At 65.8% G+C, this 18,456-nt stretch overlaps 6 protein-coding genes across 9 annotated transcripts; 3 read left to right on the top strand and 3 right to left on the bottom strand.

The window, feature by feature from the left end:
* Positions 1 to 152: 152 nt before the first annotated feature.
* Positions 153 to 3,099, top strand: ACOT8 (acyl-CoA thioesterase 8). Its single transcript, XM_074605250.1, has 6 exons — positions 153 to 352; positions 433 to 569; positions 993 to 1,218; positions 1,477 to 1,634; positions 2,017 to 2,208; positions 2,308 to 3,099. The coding sequence occupies exons 1-6, from the start codon at positions 222 to 224 to the stop codon at positions 2,424 to 2,426; spliced, it is 963 nt and encodes a 320-aa protein (XP_074461351.1). The 5' UTR covers positions 153 to 221; the 3' UTR covers positions 2,427 to 3,099.
* On the bottom strand, positions 3,079 to 7,642 carry SNX21 (sorting nexin family member 21). Of its 3 annotated transcripts, none has more exons than XM_074605245.1 (4): positions 7,353 to 7,642; positions 4,804 to 5,094; positions 4,494 to 4,648; positions 3,079 to 4,169 (listed from the first exon to the last, which is right to left on the bottom strand). In XM_074605245.1, exons 2-4 carry the CDS (start codon positions 5,078 to 5,080, stop codon positions 3,498 to 3,500), a joined length of 1,104 nt encoding a protein of 367 aa, XP_074461346.1. In that variant the 5' UTR covers positions 5,081 to 5,094; positions 7,353 to 7,642; the 3' UTR covers positions 3,079 to 3,497. The 3 variants fall into 3 exon arrangements, with proteins under 3 accessions (XP_074461346.1, XP_074461348.1, XP_074461345.1); XM_074605247.1 differs by lacking the exon at positions 7,353 to 7,642 and adding an exon at positions 5,760 to 5,857; XM_074605244.1 differs by lacking the exon at positions 7,353 to 7,642 and adding an exon at positions 5,388 to 5,603.
* TNNC2 (troponin C2, fast skeletal type) lies at positions 7,064 to 9,111 on the top strand. Its single transcript, XM_074605261.1, has 6 exons — positions 7,064 to 7,240; positions 8,032 to 8,083; positions 8,203 to 8,346; positions 8,427 to 8,541; positions 8,620 to 8,756; positions 8,859 to 9,111. Exons 1-6 carry the CDS (start codon positions 7,229 to 7,231, stop codon positions 8,888 to 8,890), a joined length of 492 nt encoding a protein of 163 aa, XP_074461362.1. The 5' UTR covers positions 7,064 to 7,228; the 3' UTR covers positions 8,891 to 9,111.
* A 621-nt stretch (positions 9,112 to 9,732) lies between these two features.
* On the top strand, positions 9,733 to 10,761 carry LOC141750337 (regulator of G-protein signaling 9-binding protein-like). Its single transcript, XM_074605259.1, has 2 exons — positions 9,733 to 10,065; positions 10,197 to 10,761. The coding sequence occupies exons 1-2, from the start codon at positions 9,873 to 9,875 to the stop codon at positions 10,640 to 10,642; spliced, it is 639 nt and encodes a 212-aa protein (XP_074461360.1). The 5' UTR covers positions 9,733 to 9,872; the 3' UTR covers positions 10,643 to 10,761.
* A 225-nt stretch (positions 10,762 to 10,986) lies between these two features.
* UBE2C (ubiquitin conjugating enzyme E2 C) lies at positions 10,987 to 12,632 on the bottom strand. The gene is made up of 6 exons (XM_074605260.1): positions 12,151 to 12,632; positions 12,050 to 12,077; positions 11,873 to 11,959; positions 11,500 to 11,704; positions 11,312 to 11,371; positions 10,987 to 11,195 (listed from the first exon to the last, which is right to left on the bottom strand). The coding sequence occupies exons 1-6, from the start codon at positions 12,249 to 12,251 to the stop codon at positions 11,137 to 11,139; spliced, it is 540 nt and encodes a 179-aa protein (XP_074461361.1). The 5' UTR covers positions 12,252 to 12,632; the 3' UTR covers positions 10,987 to 11,136.
* Positions 12,633 to 12,879: 247 nt separating this feature from the next.
* On the bottom strand, positions 12,880 to 18,131 carry DNTTIP1 (deoxynucleotidyltransferase terminal interacting protein 1). Of its 2 annotated transcripts, XM_074605248.1 has the most exons (13): positions 17,966 to 18,131; positions 17,809 to 17,879; positions 17,497 to 17,593; positions 17,237 to 17,335; positions 16,672 to 16,740; positions 16,256 to 16,312; positions 15,945 to 16,006; positions 15,447 to 15,492; positions 14,919 to 14,977; positions 14,677 to 14,737; positions 14,214 to 14,285; positions 13,813 to 13,868; positions 12,880 to 13,059 (listed from the first exon to the last, which is right to left on the bottom strand). In XM_074605248.1, the coding sequence occupies exons 1-13, from the start codon at positions 18,050 to 18,052 to the stop codon at positions 12,921 to 12,923; spliced, it is 975 nt and encodes a 324-aa protein (XP_074461349.1). In that variant the 5' UTR covers positions 18,053 to 18,131; the 3' UTR covers positions 12,880 to 12,920. The 2 variants fall into 2 exon arrangements, with proteins under 2 accessions (XP_074461349.1, XP_074461350.1); XM_074605249.1 differs by lacking the exon at positions 14,214 to 14,285.
* Positions 18,132 to 18,456: the final 325 nt, after the last annotated feature.

The following is an 18,456-nucleotide window of genomic DNA, read 5'->3' as shown; positions in this document are numbered from 1 at the left end:
CCACCTGGAGCACCGCCCACATCCTGCATTTGACCAACCAGAGACGTCCTCTCCGGATTGCCAGGAGATAAGCCAATCATCCCAGAGCGTTCTGCCACGGCGCACCTGACTGACTGCTCGACAGCCCAATCAGCTGGCGGCTCCCCGTCCCGCGGGTGGGCGGTGCTTCCCACACCGGATGTTGCCGCTGTCAGTGGCGCCGGTTCGGGGTCGCTGAGGAGATGGCGGCTCCGGGCAACGGCGGCGGGACTGGCGCAGGGCCGGGGTCAGGGCGGCCGCCGCCCGGGGACCTGCGTAGCGTGCTGATCACCAGCGTGCTGAACCTGGAGCGGCTGGAGCTCGACCTCTTCAGGTGCGCGGGGGCACCGGGGCGCCGGGACCGGCCCGCCCTCCCCGCCGCCCCCCTCACCGCCGCCGCCTTCTCCCCCGCAGGGGCCGGCACCACTGGGTGCCCGCAACACAGCGCCTCTTCGGCGGGCAGATCGTGGGCCAGGCGCTGGTGGCGGCCGCCCGCGCTGTTAGCCGCGACGAGCAAGTCCACTCGCTGCACTGCTACTTCGTGCGGGCAGGTGGGCCGGGACCGGGACAACGGGCCTGCGGGAAGGGCGGCTGGGGAGCCGGGGTGGGAGGAGCAGGTCAGGGACCAGGGGAGGGGGCCGGGCTTCTCATGCCAGGGTCGGGGGGTGCCCGGGGCTAAGAGACGGCAGGGGGACAGGGTGCAGGGGGTGGGGGAGGCTGGGGCTTATGGTGGGACTGGGGCCAGATGGTGAATCCAGCGGTTGAGGGGTTGGGGAAGCTGGGGCTGAGGCCCACAGGGGTGAGAAGGTGCTGCCATCCTGGCTCCAGCACAGCAGAGCGAGCGTGTGGGTGGCACTGCCAGCACAGGGCATGGCAGGCTCAGCCTTCCTGGCCCCAGTGCTCGACCTCTGTAGGTCAGGTCCCTTCTGTGGTATGTGGTGGCCCTATGGCAGAACATCCCTTGTCTGTCCTAGGGGACCCTAAGGTGCCGGTGCTGTACGAGGTGGAGCGGACCCGCACAGGGAAGAGCTTCTCTGTTCGTTCCGTAAAGGCCATCCAGCATGGAAAGCCGATCTTCACCTGCCAGGCCTCCTTCCAGCTCTCCCAGGGGAGCCCAGTGCAGCACCAGTTCACCATGCCTGCCGTGCCACCCCCTGAGGAGCTGCTGACGCAAGAGGAGCTCATCAAGAAGTTCTTGCAGTGAGCAGGGTGGAAGGGGCATCCAGGGACACCCTTCTCTGTGCCTGGGGCTTAGGGAAGCATAGGGATTGGGGTGACTGCCCAAGGAGTTCCCAAAATACACATGGAAGGGAAGTATAGAAGCAGGGCAGGACAGGGCAGGAGCCATGCCCCTCCTGCCTTTCTGTGTGGCCCTGGATCCCTGGGCTGAAGCCACTGCCAGCAGAACATGCCCTGGCCTGCTTGGCATTAACCTCTCTTCTCTGTGTTGGTCTACAGGAATCCTAACTTGGCGGAGAGATACAGAAAGCATCTCAACAAGATTCAAGCCGAAGATGTGCCGATTGATATCAAACCTGTGAACCCGCCAGATATATTCTGCTCAGAGCCGCAGGAGCCGAAGCAGCTCTTCTGGGTGCGAGCACGAGGCTACATAGGTGGGTCTTGCCAGGAGGGTGGCTCAGCTGCCTCATGAGCTGAGGGTTCAAGCTTAAGCTGTAGAGCACGCTCACGACGGAGTGGGCCAAGGGGGTTGTGATTCAGAGGCTGTCTGCGCCCCAAGCCTGTGGAGAAGCCTGCGGATTTCAAGGCTGAAATACAGGCGTGGGTGCCAGAGCATGAAGCAATGCCTGTGTGCTGTGCTTAGCCATGGACGGTTTTCCCCGGGGGGCATGGCAAGGGGAGCAGGTCTGGAAAAACATCTCAGCTCTGCTTGGCCAGCAGCTGGCCCTCGGGGAAGCAGAGCTCCTGGGGCTTTGCCTCACACTACCTACCCAGGCTTGTCCCACGGCCACTCCAGCAGCGCCAGTTGCTTTGCAGGAGAGACTGACATGAAGGTGCACTGCTGCGTGGCCGCCTACATCTCCGATTATGCCTTCCTGGGCACGGCCCTGCTCCCGCACCGGCAGTACCGCATCAAGTTCATGGTGTCCCTTGACCATTCCATGTGGTTCCACGCACCCTTCCGAGCAGACCACTGGATGCTATATGAGTGTGAGAGCCCCTGGGCTGGTGAGTCCTCACCGCATTCCCTGGGGACCCATGCGGCAAAGGCCAGCCCTGCCTGCCTCAAGGTGTGGCGGGCCACACTCTGACAGGCCCTTTCTGCAGGTGGGTGCCGAGGACTGGTGCAGGGACGGTTGTGGCGCAGGGATGGGGTCCTGGCTGTCACCTGTGCACAGGAAGGAGTCATCAGGGTGGAGCAAACACCAACCCAGAGCAAGCTCTAGCTGAGGAACCCCCATGGGCTGGAGCTGAAGCACACCGAGGAGGGACCCTGGGACCAAAACAGATGCAGGCGAGGTGGGATCCTGGGTGGCAGCGGGAAGGAGCCTCGAAGGAGACCAGGCTGGATCCAGCACTGCAGGGATGGGGACCCGCAGAGGCATCCGCTGTGACGGACTGCCAGCTGCACAGCATGTAACTGCACACTGCAATCAGGCACCCTTCACTGCCTTAAATAAAGCCATCACATGAACAGCTGGGCTCTGTCCCCTGGAGTTTGTCCCCTTGGCGCCCGTGATTGTGCTCACCTGAGGGAGCATCTCCTGGCAGGGGAAGGGCGGGGAGCGCCAGGGGCACTGCGGGATGGCTCTGTCCCCACAGCAGGCTGGGTCACAGGAGAGGAAAGTGCTACTGTGGCACACGTGGCTTCCCCTTCTCACTTCTCCTGCCCTCCTCGTGCTCCCAGCACTTGTCAGTTGCTGCTTCTGCTCACCCTTGGTCTCCTCCCCAGGGACGGGCTCGCAAGGGGAGCCAGCCCCTGGGAGCCGAGGGAAGGGGACGAGGCAGCTCCCACCTCAGGATGTGGGGTTTGATACTTCCCACTGATGGTGCCCTGGGGGAAGTGAAGCTGAACAGACGCAGCAGGCACCCCGCTCTTCTTCCTAACAAGACTTTATTAAATAAAGTCCTTTTTGTTATATTTTATTATATACGGGAAGTTCCTGGCAAGAGCCCCAGACCCTGCCAGAAGCCTTCCCGTTCCCTTACGCAGTGCCAGTATGTCCCAGCTAAAGTCTCATCCACTCTAGAAGCACCCCCGCAGTGGGGGAGCCGGCTCCCGGCAGCGCCGGTGCGGGTGATGAGCACCCATGAGCACCCAGCCCCACGGGACAGACTCACCACAGACAAAGTGCATTTTCAAGGCAGCTCCGGAGTGTGGGCTGTGCTGCCAGCGGGATCCAGCGCTGCCTCCCTGCCCCATCCCCACCCGCGGCATTGCCCTCGCTGCTCCCAGCCGCCCCGGGCATGAGCCCCACGTGGCCCCCTGCCCTCCTGCCAGCACGGGCGCTGGACACTCACTCCAGAGGCTCCTTGATCAGGCATTCCTTCAGGGTGGGCTGCTGCTGCAGGGGCGGCCCGGCCTCCCGCAGGTCCTGCAGCCGGGCTTCCGAGCGCCGCTTGTCCTTGCCCACCTTCCAGGCCAGGTGGACATGGGCCTGAAGGAAGGGTCCCAGCAGTGGGTGGCTACCTTGGGTTTCCAGCAGCTGTAGCGCCTGCTCGCAGCAGCCGTGGGCCTCGCCGAGCTCGTCCAGCTCCTGGTGGCAGACAGCCAGCCCAGCCAGCGTCAGGAGGAAGCGGCCGGAGCTGCAGACCCCCAGCCGGTCCTGCAGCCGGTAGGCATTGGCCCAGGTGGCCAGGGCCTCGCGGTACATGCCGGTGCAGGTCAGGCGCTGCGCGGCTCGCAAGTCCTGCAGGAAGAAGAACTCGAGGAACTCGGGGGAGCGGCGGATCTCGGCGATGGAGTGCAGGTGGGACAGGAACTGCTCGAAGGCTCGGCTTCGTTTGGCGATGGTCTCGGCGGTGAAATTCCGGCGCAGCCTCTTCCTGGGGAAGGCGATGCCGGCCATGTCGCAGCCAAAGCGGCAGCGCAGGCGGCGGTTCAGCCGCTCGAAGTCCGAGTAGCGCCGGGTGATGGCGGCGGGGGCCTTGTCGAACCGGCCGGAGCGGATCAGGTAGATGGTGTAGAGCTGCGGGGGGAACCGGGCGTCAGGGTGGTGGCACGGGCACGCTGCTCCCGCGGGACCGGGCAGAGCCAGGCGCACGGCTGTGGAGGGGCCGCAGGGGGGTTTGCCCAGGCAGGAGGGAGCAGGTTGGGCTGCCGCAGCCACAGCACCCATCGGCGATAGTTACCTGAGGCTCATCTGAGCCGCCAGCACCGTCCGAGCAGCACGGGGAAAGACAGAGAGAAATAAGCGCCAGCCCTGTAGGATCCCCTACCCCAGGAGGGAGCAGGACCCGTGCCCACCCCTGCGCCCTCCCTGCGCCCGCCCAGCCCCGCCGGGCTCACTCACCACGTACTTGGAGGAGCGTTCGCTGACCACGCTGGCGCTGGTGACCTCGAAGAGCAGCCGCTGTGGTGCCAGGTTGCCCCGCGACTTCCTCCACAGCTCCTGCAGCTGCCGGGTCAGCAGGCTGCTGCCGGGGCGCTCCGCCGCGGGGCCCCACTCTGCGCCAGGAGAGGGGTGTCAGCCCACCCGCCGCAGGGGACGGGGCTCTCCCAGCCCCCCGACATCTCCAGGCTGCCGGCCCCCCACCATCGCTTGGGTCCCCCACAGGGTGCTGCTGCCCCGGCCCCCCCAGCACATCGGCCCCAGCACCTGCCTCCGTCCTCTGCACCCGCTGCTGCCCCCGTCGCCTGCGGTGGCTCCCCCAGCCCCTCTCCAGCACCGTCCTCCTCCTCGTTCTCCTCGTCCTCCTCCTCCTCGTGGCTGGTGAAGCTCAGGGTGCCGCTGAGGCGCGTCGACAGCCCCTCCGTGTCGTCCTCCAGCTCCGAGCTCTCCGGGAAGTCCTCGGCCTCGGAGCCACCATGCGCCCGCTCCTCCCGGCCGCCTTCACCGGCCAGCGCGTGCCGCAGGCGGTGCAGGATGCGGGCGGCCATCCCGTCCGGCCCAGCTGCCGAAGCGGAGGGGTCAGGCCCGGTTGCCCCAACACGGTGGGACGGGCAGGGGGCCAGGGGCCGCCCGTTGCATCCGCACTGTGCTGCCCACCGCGGACCGGTGCAGCACCGGCAACCGAGGGCACCGCACGGGCCTGGGCTGGGACAGCGCGTCCGCGGGACACCCAGGCCCTGGGACACCCCCCCCTACCCCGGTGCAGCCCCGGCCCCCGCCTCGCCCCCAGCCCGCCCCCGCCCCGGCCCGGCGCGGCCCCGTCCCCGCTGCGGGCGGTGCCGGCCCGGTCCGTACCGTGCTGGCCCGGGCCGTGCCGAGCCGGGCGGTGCCGAGCGATGGCTGCTCCGCCGCGGCTCGTCCCGGGATCCTCCCTGCGCGGCTCCGCCTCCGCCGGGAACCCGGATCGCGGCGGCGGGGCCGGCACGGGCGGCGCGACACGGCGGGGATGGGCACGGCCCGGCACGGCACGGCCCGGAGCGGGTCACGGCAGGGCGGCCCTCCACTGCCAGCGCCGGGGCTGCCCTGGCAGGGCACCGGGTGCCCCCGCCTGGGGCCACTGGAGCCCCGCACCCCGGCGCCTGGCACCGCGGGGTCTTGGGGTCCTGATACCCCAAGTAGCCCCTTATCCTGGTACCCCGATATCCCGGTACCCCGATATCCCGGTACCCCGATATCTCTGTAGCCTGCACCCAGGCTCCCGATCCCTGCGGGACGTCCCCTGGGCTACCCTGGCAGCCGGCCACCCTTGCCCCGGTTGGCCTCGCCACGCGCCCCGTGCAGCTGGGCTGCACCCCCGGTGCTCACCCTGCCTTATTTAGCACCGTGCCGGCTCCCTCCTCACCACTTTCTTGGGAATGTCTATTAATATCGAGGAGCAAGTCCAGCTGCTGCCATCGCTCTGCCTCTGCTCGCCTGCTGCGCCTTGTTCCACCACCCGACACCCAGCCTGGGCTCAGATGGGGATCCCTGCGCTTGCCTGGGCTCAGGCAGGTCTGTGGGGGCTTTTGCACCCAGAGCCCGGGGGTCCCAATGCCTCCTCAACCCCTTCCCGCCCTGGCTGCTGGCTGCTGGGGGCTGATGCTAGCCCCAGCTCCCAGCTGGGGAATTGCAATCCTGGCAAAACCAGGAGCCAGGGAACGTCCTGAATGTCCCTGGTGCTGGGACCTTGTGGGACAGGGTGCTGCCAGCCTGACCCCACTGCAGCGCCGAGCCTCTGTGCAACACCCTTGAAGCATTGCAGGCCACGGTCCACTTGGCCAGCACACCCCCAAAGCCACTAGCCCTGACTAGACCCTGGCAAAGGTGGCTGGCAAGGGCTGCGGTGCGCGAGGGTAGAGCCTTCGAGGAGGCACCCGGGCAGATTTCCCACTCTTCCGACAGCACGGAGGGATGGGGCCTTTTCCAGATCTGGGGGACAGGTGCCAACAGCGCCGGGGACCCCATATTGCAGGGATGGGGATGCTCCGCGCCCCCTCAGGGGCTCTGCACCTCATCTTGGGCAGAGTGCTGCGACGTGGCTCTGCCCTGACCCACCCGGGCAGAAAATGGGGATGAAGGCAAGGGGCTGGAGGTGGCAGGGTGAGGCTGGAGCCCCCCGGGGTCTTGTGGGGATGAGGGAGGGGACACCACACTAGGGAAACCTGTCCCTGTGCCAGGAGACTGCCCCAGGCAGGGCTGCAGGTTCGTCAGGGGAGCAGGCAATGCCCCAGGCGCTGGGGTAAACAGCTCGGTGCTGGGGGAAGCCCTGGGCCCCTTCTCTGGGTGATGCTGGCGGTTCTGGGGCTATTTTTAACCCCCTCCTTGCTGCAAGGAGGGGGTCATGACCGCCCTCCTGCCAAGGCTCCGGTGTCCCTCCCCAGAGGGCTTGAATTTCTATCCCAGCTTCAGACCCATGTTTAATCCCCAGCTCTTGGCCAATAACGCTTTGGCTAAATTAGGTAAAATGCACCTGTTGCCAATGAGCGGGGCCGGATTTCCACTGGGGAGCTGATAGGCTGCTGTGGCCAGGGGGCCAGCAGTTGGGGGCGCGCCGGGCAGTGGGGACGCTACAAATTGGGGTGCCAGGGGCACTAGGGAGCTTCTGGGGGCTTCTGCTGCAGGAGGTGGTGACTCCCTGCGGGAGGGAAGCAGCAGAAATGCCTTCAATGGTAAGAACCCCCATGCTGTCGTGTGCCGTGTGTCATGAGCTGTGTGCTGGGGTGGGACCCGGTGGGGCAGGAGGTGGTGGGCACTGCATGCTCCCGGGGGAATCGCACGCACCTGGGGAATTTGAGCTGCCGAGGTGCTTCCACGGATGGCGATGAGGAGAAGGTCCCTGGGGCCAGCTGACCGTGATGGGCGAGGGCAGGGAGGTATCGTGGCGGCATAGGGTCCCTGCAGGATGTGCCCAGGGGGAGACCGCGCGGTTGCCCAAGGGGTGCGGGCACCTGAGGACGCTGGATCAGGCCCGGCCGGAGCTCGGAGCTGCGTGGAGGCGGCAGTGGTGGAGTGTCTGAAAGCCGAGCGCTGGGTCATGCGACATGGCGTCGCCACCGGCGGCCTGCGCCTCCAGGAGAAACTCAATCGGGGCCGACAGGTGCCTGTGGCCATGGCCCCTCTGCTCCCTATAAGGGGAGACGAGGAGATCCCCAAAATAGCGCTGCGTGCCTGGGATGCCAAGGCTGTACACGGGGACCGTGGCCCCTGCGTCATGGAACCCCCCTGGCTGGCGGGGGGGCCCTGGGCAGGCAGCTCCCTGCAGCCCACCATCCTTCACAGGTGCCTGGGTGGCACCAGAGCGGTGGCAATCGCCAGGGGCTGTGGCTTGGCCGGGCACGGCATTGTCTTCCAGCTGGGCAGGGGCTCTCCCTGCACCCCTGTGCCACCGGGTCTGCGCTGCATGGGAGGCTCCTGGACGCTATGGCGGCAGCTGTGGTGACCCTGCTCCCTTGCCTTGCAGACGGACCAGCAAGCGGAAGCCCGCGCCTTCCTCAGCGAGGAGATGATTGCGGGTGAGCGCGGGGGGCGGTGGGGAGAGGGGCCATATCTGGACAGGGTGTAGGACCAGGCTCTGTCCTGCTGCCATGGCCCCGTCCCATGCGCTGCCCGGCCCTGACACCCTTCCCCGCAGAGTTCAAGGCCGCCTTCGACATGTTTGATGCGGATGGCGGCGGGGACATCAGCACCAAGGAGCTGGGGACGGTGATGAGGATGCTGGGCCAGAACCCCACCAAGGAGGAGCTGGACGCCATCATAGAGGAGGTGGACGAGGATGGTGAGCAACCCTCGGTGGTGGGCAGCAAACGGTGGGCAGCGGGCCGGCAGCCTGACCCGCGCTTGGTTTCCTACCCGCAGGCAGCGGCACCATCGACTTCGAGGAGTTCTTGGTCATGATGGTGCGCCAGATGAAAGAGGATGCCAAGGGAAAGTCCGAGGAGGAGTTGGCCAACTGCTTCCGCATCTTTGACCGGTGAGTGGGGGGGCGATGCCTGCCTGTCCTGACCGCAGGGGTGAGCGGGGGCCGCATCCTGCCCTCACCCTCCTGCAGGAACGCAGATGGATTCATCGACATCGAGGAGCTGGGTGAGATCCTGAGGGCCACCGGGGAGCACGTCACCGAGGAGGACATAGAGGACCTGATGAAGGACTCGGACAAGAACAACGATGGCCGCATTGACTTTGATGGTGAGCGACAGTCCCAGTCCTCACCCCACAGCTGCCCTGGCAAAGCGCCCATGCTGCCCACCCTGAGCATGGCCGGGGGCTGAGCGTGCCGCTCTCTTGCAGAGTTCCTGAAGATGATGGAGGGTGTGCAGTAAGGGACAAGACATTCCTCGGGCCGGCCGCTGCGCCCGGCCCTGCTCTGCTGCTGCCCAGGCAGCAGCAGTTCCGCAGCGCCCGGTCCCCGGCTGCCCACGCCGGCTGGGACCCTGCCCTGCGTTGGGGTCCCGGTCTCACCCCGCTGCCGGCGGCCGAGCTTTTCCTCCAGTCTATTGCATGTGGTTTCAGTCTGAGCCTCAATAAAAGGGGAAAGGCTTGAGCTGCCGGTGCGGAACTTCACCGGGTTTGCGTGGGGAGGGGGTTGCAGCACCGTGTCCCCGCCCTGCACCGCTCCCCAGGGAGGGGGACGTGTCTGGGTCATGCCGGCCGGGCTCACCCCGCAGTGCCGTGCCGGGTGGGTGCGGGGGCAGCGGTTCCCACGGGCTGCTGGGCAGACGCCAACGCTGAGCTCAGATTTTCCATGCGGAGCAGCCGGTTCACACGCCAGCGGAGGAGGGAGCATGGCCCCGGCCTCAGAGCCGTAGGGGGCTGCTCCTGCCCACTCTGGGGCAGGGCAATGGGACCAAGGGGATCCTGGGGGACCACCACTGTCTGCCGCACACCAGGACCCCTGTGTCCCACCCAGAAGGGTGCAGAGGACCTGGCTATAAGCGGGGGCAGGGCAGCAGCAGCAGCCCCCTCCCTGCAGGGTCAAGGCGAAGTTGGAGCCTCTGTGCCTGGAGAGCCTGTGCCAGCCGCCATGCGTCGCTGCTCCCCAGGGACCCGCTGCCCTGCGGGTGGCTCTGCGCAGCCTCTCCAGCTGGGGGGGAACAAGGGGGGACACAGTCCTTGGGCTGGGGCCCACCCAGCCCATATTGGGACAGTGTGACCAGTGCTGTGCAGTTAGCAGGACACAGGGAAACAGCTTGGAGCCCGTTGCATCCCTGAGGCGCAGTGCTGCGGCACAGGGGTGCTGAGCCCCCCAGAGAGCCGGGGGTGACCACGGGGGGCCCTGGCCCTGCCCTATTCTCGTGGGGCGCGATGGCACCGAGGAGAGGGGATGCGTGCCGCACGCAGGGGGTAGCGGGGACATGCGCGGCCATCCAGGCTGCTCTCTGCAAGGCCACGGCTGGGCACCGGCAGCTGGTGCTGCAGCTGGGGGGCAGTGCCGATGGCCCCCAGCTGCGGGAGGAACGGCGCAGGAGGAGTGCGGAGGCGCGGGAGCTCAGCACTGGTAAGGAGGGGCCTGCTGCAGTGCGGAAGTGGGGGGCCCAGGGTAGCCGCCATGTTACCCTCCCTGCACCCGCAGCGGGGCTGGTGGAGGGGTTCCGGGGCCACCCTGGCTCAGTGTCCCCCGTCCCGCAGGGCTGCGGCAGGTGCTGCTGGCAGGGCTGCGGCAGGCACCAGCGAGCCCCGAGGAGCGGCGGGAGCTGGAGCGGTTGTGGGTGCTCTTCCTCTCCGCCCTGGAGCTCTTCCTGCAGGATCTGCGCCGAGCCCACCACCTCTGCCAGCTCTTCTCCGTGCAGGGGGGTGGCACGGCCCCGCTGCGCACCGGACTGGGGCTCCGGGGGCCACCCGGCCGCAAGGGGAGCCGGCGGGGGGGGGGTCCTGCACAGCCCCCGGCCACCCCGTGCCTGGAGGAGGAGATCGAGCAGGTGAGGGCCACGCTGGCGGAGATGGAGACCAGAGCCAACATCCCCTTGTGGACGGTGGAGCCCACGCAGCCGGTGGGGACAGGCAGCACCGCAGCCCCAGCAGCTGGAGCCGCTTGGGGGGGATCTTATGCTGGGCACTGCTGCAGGGTCCTCTGACAGAGGGGCAGGAGAGGTGGCAGGGCTGTCACCCCCCACGCCCACCCCCCCATCCACGATGCCTCCATCATGGAGCTGGGGACAGAGCCCTGTGTACCCCTGCTCCCCCGGCCCCCTGCCTGGGCAGTGATGCTTAGGGGCTGCCCCCACCCAGTGGAGGGACCAGGATGAGCTCTTGGCACCCCAAGTGTTAATAAAGCCCCTGTTACCCCATGGGGATCAGTGTCCCCTCCCTTCCTCCCCATGCTTGCAGAGGGGCCAGTGGGACCCTGTTGTTGGGCTGACCGAGAGAAGCTACCTCTGGGCACTCACGGGTTGCCAGGCTGCCACAAAACCCCCAGAAGAAAAGTTATAAACATGCATTTATTTATACATTAACCGTGGCTCGGACTGCGAAATTAATTTAAAAACAGCCTATGATACAGAAAGCCGGGGGAAGCGGCCGGACGGGGAGCGGACAGAGACCCAAGCGTGATGGGGAGAGGTGGCGTGGGTCAGGTCTCCTGGCTCTTGGCTTGCTTGGCATACGTCTCCCGCACGTACTTCTTGTAGGCTGAGGAGAGAGGGGGGATATGGGGCTGGGGGTCCCGGGGCAGCCACGGGACTGGGTAGGCAGCAGGGTCAGAGGTCTGAGGGAGCAAAGTAGGGGCTTCCACCCCAGGCACTCACCAGCTTGGTTCTTCCAGAGTTCAGCGGCGTGTGTGTTCAGGGGGCTCTCGATGTTTGGCTCTGGGGATAGGGGCTGGGTCAGCGGGTGGGGTGGCTTGGACCCCCAAGCCCTGCACCCCACCACTGTCGCCCCCCCCCACCCCATCCCTCCCAGTACCCCACTGCAGCATGGTGGCCGCAGGACCCACCTGCCAGCAGGCTCTGGATGGAGAGCAGGATGGTGCGGACATCGTAGAGGGCCGACCACTTGTCCTTGAGGATGTCGAGGCAGATGTTGCCCTGGGTGTCGACGTTGGGGTGGTAGCAGGGCGTCAGGAACCGCACGGTGGGTGCGGTGTAGGGGTACCCGCTGGGGAACTCCAGCGACAGCTTGTACCGCAGCTCCTCGTAGGCCTGTGGGCAGGAGTCAGCGACAGGGGCCATGGCCCGGGGGGGGGACGGGCACCCCAAGGGGAGCCAGGGCGCAGGGGGAACCCCAGATTGAAGGGAGGGCTGCGGGGAGGACTGAGACCACCCTCATCCCGGGGGGACCAGGGTAGACCCGGGGTCCCAGCTACTCACCGTGCCGGCGGCACCGTCGATGGTCCCGATCCACTTGAAGAGGTTGTCAGACTCGGGGAAGGCGGAGATGCCTTTGTCACCGGACATCTGCGGGGACAGCGGGTCAGGGCGGACCGGGACTCCCCCCAGAGCCCCCCCGGCTCGGCTCCGGAACCGCCCCCCCGGGACCCGACTCACCATGAGCGCCATCAGCTCCTGCTGCAGCCTGCGGGGGAAGCACACGTTACCGGGCCGGTCCGGCGGGGCAGACCCCAGCTCCCGCCCCGGCCCTAGCTCACCTCTTCCCCACCGAGCCGCGGGCCGCCGTCGCTCCCCCTTCAGCCGCTTTACGGGCAGCCGCGCTGGACACGGCGGCGGGGTCGGCGTTCTGCGAGGCCATGGCGGCTCCCGGAGGTGCTGGGCGACGGTACCCGGCGGCTCACGGGCGCTGGACGCGACTCCCGCTCCCGGGCGGCGCCGCACCGGGCTCCGCTCCCTCCGGGGCTCCCCGGTGCGGCGGGGCTCCCCCGGTGCCGAGTAGGGGTCTGGGCTCTCTTAGCGGGGCTCGCCGGTGCGGAGGGACGATACAGGGCGCCCTCCTGTGCGGCGGCCCGGTGACGGTGCGGCGCAGGAGGCTCCCCGGTGCGGCGGCCCGGTGACGGTGCGGCGCAGGAGGCTCCCCGGTGCGGCTGTCCCGATCCCGGTGCGGCGGTCCCGGAGCAGGGCGCTCTCCGGTGCGATGGTTCGGTTCCGTTCCGTTCCGTCCCGTCCCGCCCCGTCCGGTCCCGCCCCACCTCCCGCGCCCCGTTTGAATGTTTCCAACGTGCGGCCCCTCCGCCAATCAGCGGGCAGCTCCCTTCGAGCCGACCAATGGCGACTCGCCCCGGATGCGGCTGTCACGGTAACGGCCGGCGGCCGCCGCCGCGGAAGCGTCGCGATTGGCCGCTGCCCCGCGGGGCGGAGCCGCGGGTCTCTTAAAGGGCCAGACACCACCAACCCTCCCACCCCGGCCCCAGGAGGCGGCGGAAGCAAGTGCGAAGCGGCTTTATTAGGGGCCCGGAGGGGGCTCTCAGGGTTCAGGGGGGCACTCGGGGGGCGGCGCGTCCCCCCCGCGGCGAAGCGTCTCCATGTGCTTCTGCATCTTCTCCGTCATCCATGCCGGCGGGACAAATGGCTTCAGCTCGTCCAGCCGCAGGTCGACGGAATCCCTGGGGAGAGGTGGGGTGAGACAGTGGGACCTCGGCACCCACCACAGACCCCCCACCAGCACCAGGCCCAAACCTCCAGCACCCACCATGAACCCCCAACCGGTACCGAACCTGACCCCCCAGCACCCACCATGGACCCCCATCACTGAACCCAACCCCTCAGCACCCACCATGGACCCCCAACCAGCAGCGAGCCCAAATCCCTAGCACCCACCATAGACCCCAGCACCCACTATGGACCCCCAACCAGCACCAAGCCCCAACCCCTGGCACCCACCATAGACCCCCAGCCAGCAACAAGCCCAAGCCCCCAGCACCCACTACGGACCCTGGCACTCACCATGGCTCTCCAACCAGCACTGCGCCCAAACCTCCAGCACTCACTGTGGACCCCCAACTAGCACCAAGCCCAAACCCCCAGCACCCACCCCAGATGCCCGTCCAGCAGTGAACTCAAACCCCCAGCACCCACCCCAGGCCCCCGTCCAGCTGCAAGCCCAAAGCCCCAGCACCCACCATTGACCCCAACCAGCAGTGAGCCCAAACCCCTGGCACCCACCATGGACCCCTGGCACCAACCCCCAACCAGCAGCAAGCCCTCAACCAGCACTGAGCCCCCCCCAGCCAGCATAGGGCAGCGCTTCTCCAACACAGGGCCCCCCCTGCAGAGAAGCAAGGGTGGTCACAGCAGAGGCCCCCCCCACCGGGGACAGCAGCCCCAGGCACACATGGCACCTCTGCTCTGTTCCTCACCTGTAATCGTCACTGGCCGCCAAATCCCGAATGTCCTCTTCGATGAGGAGGTAGGCCTGCAGCACAAGGGGGGGACACACCTCAGGGCTGTCACACACCCACTCTGGCAGTAGTGAGGGCAGTGCCACATCCCCTGTCCCCAGCCAGCACGGAGCCAAAGCTCCCCGTGGGAGCCGGGGTGGCCTCCTGGCCTGCGCCACTTGCCTTCGCCCAAATCCCAGGGGGCAGCGGATGGACCTCCGCAGCCCCCTGGGAGCACGTCTGCCTCCGTGCGCCCTGCCTAGCCTCCTGCTGAAGCCACCTTCCCCGAAGCAGGCGGCTCCTCTGCCCGTCCTAGCCCTGCGGTGGGTCTCTGCGCGGTCCCCGCCGGCTGCAGCAGCCGCCAGCCCAGGCGTACTCACCATCTTGCCCCCAGTGGCCCTCATGTGCTGCTGCTCTGCCAGCCAGTGCTTATCTTGCGGGTCGGCTGCGTACTGCAATAAAGCAGCAAGGACCTAGCTCAACACAGGCAACAGACCTTCCGCTCTGACCACCCTCCTGCCGGGATGCTGTGCCCCGCTCCAGCGCTCCCTCAAGTGCGTTGCCCCCCACCAGGGGCTGTCAGGGAAGTGGGGGCTCAGCTCTGCCTGCCGTTTCTCCAGCCTCAAGCCCTGGCTCCAGCCAAACCCACCACTTTGGAGGCTGCCCTAAGCTGTTAACTTATGTTCCAGTGTGCTAGACAGACTGCGTGCGTGCTCTAAGACAACAAACAAGGGTGTGGGGGAGGAAGAAAACAAGTGATCCGAAGCACACGCTCCCGATTCCCATCAGAAACCGTTTCTGAGCAAACCCCGAAGGAGGAAGCGTCCTGCTGCGGCATCTGACCTTAAAGAGGTGGGGATGCTTGATGTAGAGGCGCCCTCTTGTTCCTCCCATCCCGAGAGCTCTGAAAGAGGAACACGAGGGGGTGTTACACCTGCAGGGAGGGTGGCCGCGGTGGTATGGGGACACCTCTCCTCCCCAAGCCCTTCCTACTGCTTTCGAGGCAGAGAAGCGAAGTGACGGGAGGAGTCTTACGGGCTCCTGCCTTGGAGACACCACCCTCCATCAACAGGGCCATTCCTTACTTGTTTGCTCGAGATCCCAGCACAAAGGTTGTGGTTTCAGTCAGTCGGGATGGATCCCACTACAGAGCAATTGGAAAAGCGGCAACATTAGAAATGAAGCTGGTGCTCCATGCTCCACGAGCCTCAGCTCTCTGATGGGAAACCTTGGAACCACCCCCAGCCTGGGAGGGAGGGAGCTGGCCACAGACCTCCGGACTTCCGCAGAGGAGGGAAATTACATTCCCTCTGGGCTGATCTAAGCAGTTTCCCTTGTGGGAAACACTTGTGGGATCCTCCTGGCTACTACTGCTCTCCCCAGGTCTCTTAACAGTGGCACCACTCTGCAGAGCTACAGGCTACAGTGCCTGGGGGAGACAAGCAAAGGCCTCCAGGCACTTCGCTCCTCTTCTTGCTTCTCTCCTGCACTGCAGGGGCCCGTTGGGGCGCAGCACAGCTCAGTGCTGTCCTCCGCTCCCGCAGCAGCAGGGCTCTGCTGGCGGAAGCAAAGGGGAGGAGAGGGTGAGCCCAGTAGTGTTGGCCAGCCAATACCTTTGGTCCATCCCTTCTCACTGGCTCAGAGACCTTGAGCTTCCACCTGAGGAGAAGGAAAATGCAGTAAGAACGAGTTCCTATGCGACCAGCGCAGTCACCACTGTGGCACCAGCAGCACGGACTGAGCCCCAGCCCTTCCAGATCCGCCTTTGTTCACACCCGCCATTCCCCCACGGTGCCCTGCTCCAGCCCTTCATCTTTGCTGCAAGTTGTTCTCTCCCCAGCTGCCAAGATCCCATCACCACCCACTGCTCACTCTGAATAGTCCATCTGGACCTTTTCACCCCTTTAGGCCTGTTTAAAACTGTTTCCTTGAAGGTCTTTGCCTCCTGGGAAGAACAGCTCAACCTAAATCCCTCCCGCCTGCCTGCTGGCACTCCCCCTGCACCTTTACTTTCTGCAGGATGGGGAGGAGACTGCAGGGATTCTGTACTCCCCAATTCAGGCAGCCTCATTTCCCCCCCTGCCCTCCTGAAACACGGGACCCATACTCACGCAGCCATGCCTGAGACCCCGCGATCGTTTGACAGGCTCTGTACTGGAGGCCGCCCCTTCCTCTGCATGGAAGAAATCCTTCAGTGACTTAGCTGTGCAGGCAGAGAGAACTCTCTCTGCTACCCGCCCCCTCCCAGGGAAGCTGCTCTTTTTGTCATGAGCAGAAATGTTGGCTGGCATGAGAACGAGCACCTCTGAGGCACCCCAAAAGCTGCCCGTGCACTTGCACGCGCTCATATTCTGGGAATGGCCAGGAAGGAGGACGAGGCTTCCCAAAAAATAAAATCCCTTGTACGGAAAAGCCTTCCTACCTTTTTGGGAATGGGGCTCCCTCGACGATTCAGCTCCTCATCCATCTGTCTGGCACGCTGGAAGAGGAATGGCAGTGGGATGAGCCGGGCCCTTCTCCCCGCCAGGCGGGCAGAGCTCCATGCATCCCGCTGTCCGTCCTCGCCTTTGCCACATTTGAGGCAGAAAGCCCGAGTGCACAGGGAAATGCCAACCCCACCCTGTCCCTGTGAGAGGCACCGAACTCCCAACAAGCGGTGACTGCACCTGGGATTTTTGTTGCCCTGTAGGTACCACTCCCTCCTCGCCTAACATCCCCCAGCTCTGCCTTCCCCCTGGAGTACTGATGGACAAGAAGAGGCAGAGAACAAAGCAATTCCAACCTTTCTCACAGCTCTTACAAGCCATTCAAGCCTCTGGGAACAATTATAACTTTTACCTTTGGTACTACCTGCTCATGGGGCAACCTGGGAACAACCTTTTTGCCATCAGAGAACAACAGTTTGGCCTGCAGGAAGACAAAGAAGGGTTACCCGATTCTGGGCCCAAGAGGGACCTGCCAGCAACACTCACTTTTGTGTATCTGCCTGAAAGCCCTGTAACATGTCTGCTTTTGGAGTGCCGCCATGCAGTGCTTTCAGAGATAGCAAGATGCAAAAGCACAATCTGGTCAACTGGGACGAAAGCAAGATGTGAAAGAAAAAAAACCTGCCCCCCCAGGACTCTCTGACAGATGCCAGGAGGCTGGTCTCTGTGGAAGCTCCATGCACCACGTGCTAACGGCAGCAGCAGAAAGCAGCAGCATGAGCTGCCCCCGGACCTGACTGCTCTCCTCTTCCCAGTGAGAATGAAGCCGAGCCCAGCAACCATAGAAGGGCTGTGGATGTGTCATCCCTCCCGACTAATGGCAAAGCCATTAAGAGGGATGTGTCCTAGCTGGGCTGCTCTGCTCGTCCAGGTACCAGGCTCTGCTGAGGGAGCGGAGCCCCTCACTTAGCACCCACCTGCTCCAGGCAGCTCCGACACGTCTCCTGGATGAGCTGTTCTGGGTCCACCTCCTCCCCGACATTATCACGTACGTTGATTGCTGCCTTCTGGAAAAACTGGAGGAGAGGGTTACAGCCTGAGCAGCCAGGCAGCGTCAGGGCAGGCATGCAGGCCCAGCTCCCACGCTGCACCCACGAGCCAGGCGCCACAGCCTCGCAGAGCAGCTGGGAGTGGAGCTCTCTCTATGCAGCCCATGATGGGATGGGGCAGTTCTCACCTTCATGTACTTGTTGAAGACGGCCCGGATTTCCTCGTTGATGCTGGGCTGCAGGACAGCTCGCAGCAGGTCCATGGACACGACCGGGTCCGTGAAGCTGAAGGTGGAAGATTCAGGTGTGTGTGTGTGGGTGTCCCCCAGACTGCTCTGACCCACATCCTCCCCTCCGGTCTGGTGCCCAGTTTGGTCCAGCCCAGTCCAGTCCCGCTGTTCAACCTTCCCCCTCAGATCCAGCCGGCCCGGACACCCCCCACCGCCCCCCCAGCCCAGCTCCCGACCGGCCCGGTCCCTCCGACCCGGCCCACTCCGTACCTGGTGGTCATCTGTGAGCGCCGGCCACGCCGCTGCACCTGCCGGTGCTTGATCATGATGTTCCAGGGGCTCTGCGGGACACAGCCGTCAGCCGCGGCCCGCCCGCTGCCCCCTCCCCTTCCCTCCACCCCCCGGCCCCGGCCCCCCCCCGCCTCACCGTGCTGACCAGCTGCTCCTCGGCGCCGCCTAGACCCTCCTCGCCCGGCGGCCCCGGCTGCTGCTCCGCATCCCGGGCGGCGCCCATGGCGGCAGCGGCGGCGGCCCCGATCCCGCTCCCGCTTGGTGCAACCGGAAGCGCCGGGCGCAGCTGGCGTCATCGGCCCGCGACGCCCCGACAGTGCGCCGGAAGTGAAGGGTTGCCATGGCGACGGCAGCGGGAGGCCCGGTGCCGGACCGGGGAGCCTCGTGAGGGAGAACACACACACACGGTGTTTGGGGATGGGGCCGTTCCCGAGGAGGAGGCGGTGGGGCAGAGCGGGGAGCCGAACGCAACCGGCCCGAGAGGGCGAGGCAGGCTGACGTGGCCGCCGGGAGTTTAACGGAGCCGCGCTTGCTCCCCGCCAGGCCTCCACCATTGTTTTTCCCTCATGGCTTGTTTTAAACCTCACCCCGTGCACTGTGTGGTCCCTCTCATACGTACGCGGGCGA

The sequence above is a fragment of the Larus michahellis genome, chromosome 12 (assembly GCF_964199755.1).
Source record: "Larus michahellis chromosome 12, bLarMic1.1, whole genome shotgun sequence".
Classification (NCBI taxonomy): Eukaryota; Metazoa; Chordata; class Aves; order Charadriiformes; family Laridae; genus Larus; species Larus michahellis.
Note: the sequence above shows the minus strand (reverse complement) of the source record. Positions and strands in the feature narration are given on the sequence as shown.

Coding starts and splice junctions, on each gene's coding strand:
- UBE2C (XM_074605260.1), bottom strand. CDS start 12,251: ATGGCCTCGCAGAACGCCGACCCCGCCGCCGTGTCCAGCGCGGCTGCC. Junction 11,960..12,049: donor AGGAGCTGATGGCGCTCATG/GTGAGTCGGGTC, acceptor CTGTCCCCGCAG/ATGTCCGGTGACAAAGGCAT. Junction 11,705..11,872: donor TCGACGGTGCCGCCGGCACG/GTGAGTAGCTGG, acceptor TCCTGCCCACAG/GCCTACGAGGAGCTGCGGTA.
- LOC141750337 (XM_074605259.1), top strand. CDS start 9,873: ATGGCACCGAGGAGAGGGGATGCGTGCCGCACGCAGGGGGTAGCGGGG. Junction 10,066..10,196: donor GGCGCGGGAGCTCAGCACTG/GTAAGGAGGGGC, acceptor CCCGTCCCGCAG/GGCTGCGGCAGGTGCTGCTG.
- ACOT8 (XM_074605250.1), top strand. CDS start 222: ATGGCGGCTCCGGGCAACGGCGGCGGGACTGGCGCAGGGCCGGGGTCA. Junction 353..432: donor CTGGAGCTCGACCTCTTCAG/GTGCGCGGGGGC, acceptor TCTCCCCCGCAG/GGGCCGGCACCACTGGGTGC. Junction 1,219..1,476: donor CTCATCAAGAAGTTCTTGCA/GTGAGCAGGGTG, acceptor GTTGGTCTACAG/GAATCCTAACTTGGCGGAGA.
- SNX21 (XM_074605245.1), bottom strand. CDS start 5,080: ATGGCCGCCCGCATCCTGCACCGCCTGCGGCACGCGCTGGCCGGTGAA. Junction 4,649..4,803: donor AGCGGGTGCAGAGGACGGAG/GCAGGTGCTGGG, acceptor CTCCTGGCGCAG/AGTGGGGCCCCGCGGCGGAG. Junction 4,170..4,493: donor AACGCTCCTCCAAGTACGTG/GTGAGTGAGCCC, acceptor TTCCCCCCGCAG/CTCTACACCATCTACCTGAT.
- TNNC2 (XM_074605261.1), top strand. Junction 8,084..8,202: donor CAGCGAGGAGATGATTGCGG/GTGAGCGCGGGG, acceptor CCTTCCCCGCAG/AGTTCAAGGCCGCCTTCGAC. Junction 8,347..8,426: donor AGAGGAGGTGGACGAGGATG/GTGAGCAACCCT, acceptor TCCTACCCGCAG/GCAGCGGCACCATCGACTTC.
- DNTTIP1 (XM_074605248.1), bottom strand. CDS start 18,052: ATGGGCGCCGCCCGGGATGCGGAGCAGCAGCCGGGGCCGCCGGGCGAG. Junction 14,738..14,918: donor CTGGGATCTCGAGCAAACAA/GTAAGGAATGGC, acceptor TTCCTCTTTCAG/AGCTCTCGGGATGGGAGGAA. Junction 13,869..14,213: donor GGGCCACTGGGGGCAAGATG/GTGAGTACGCCT, acceptor CTTGTGCTGCAG/GCCTACCTCCTCATCGAAGA.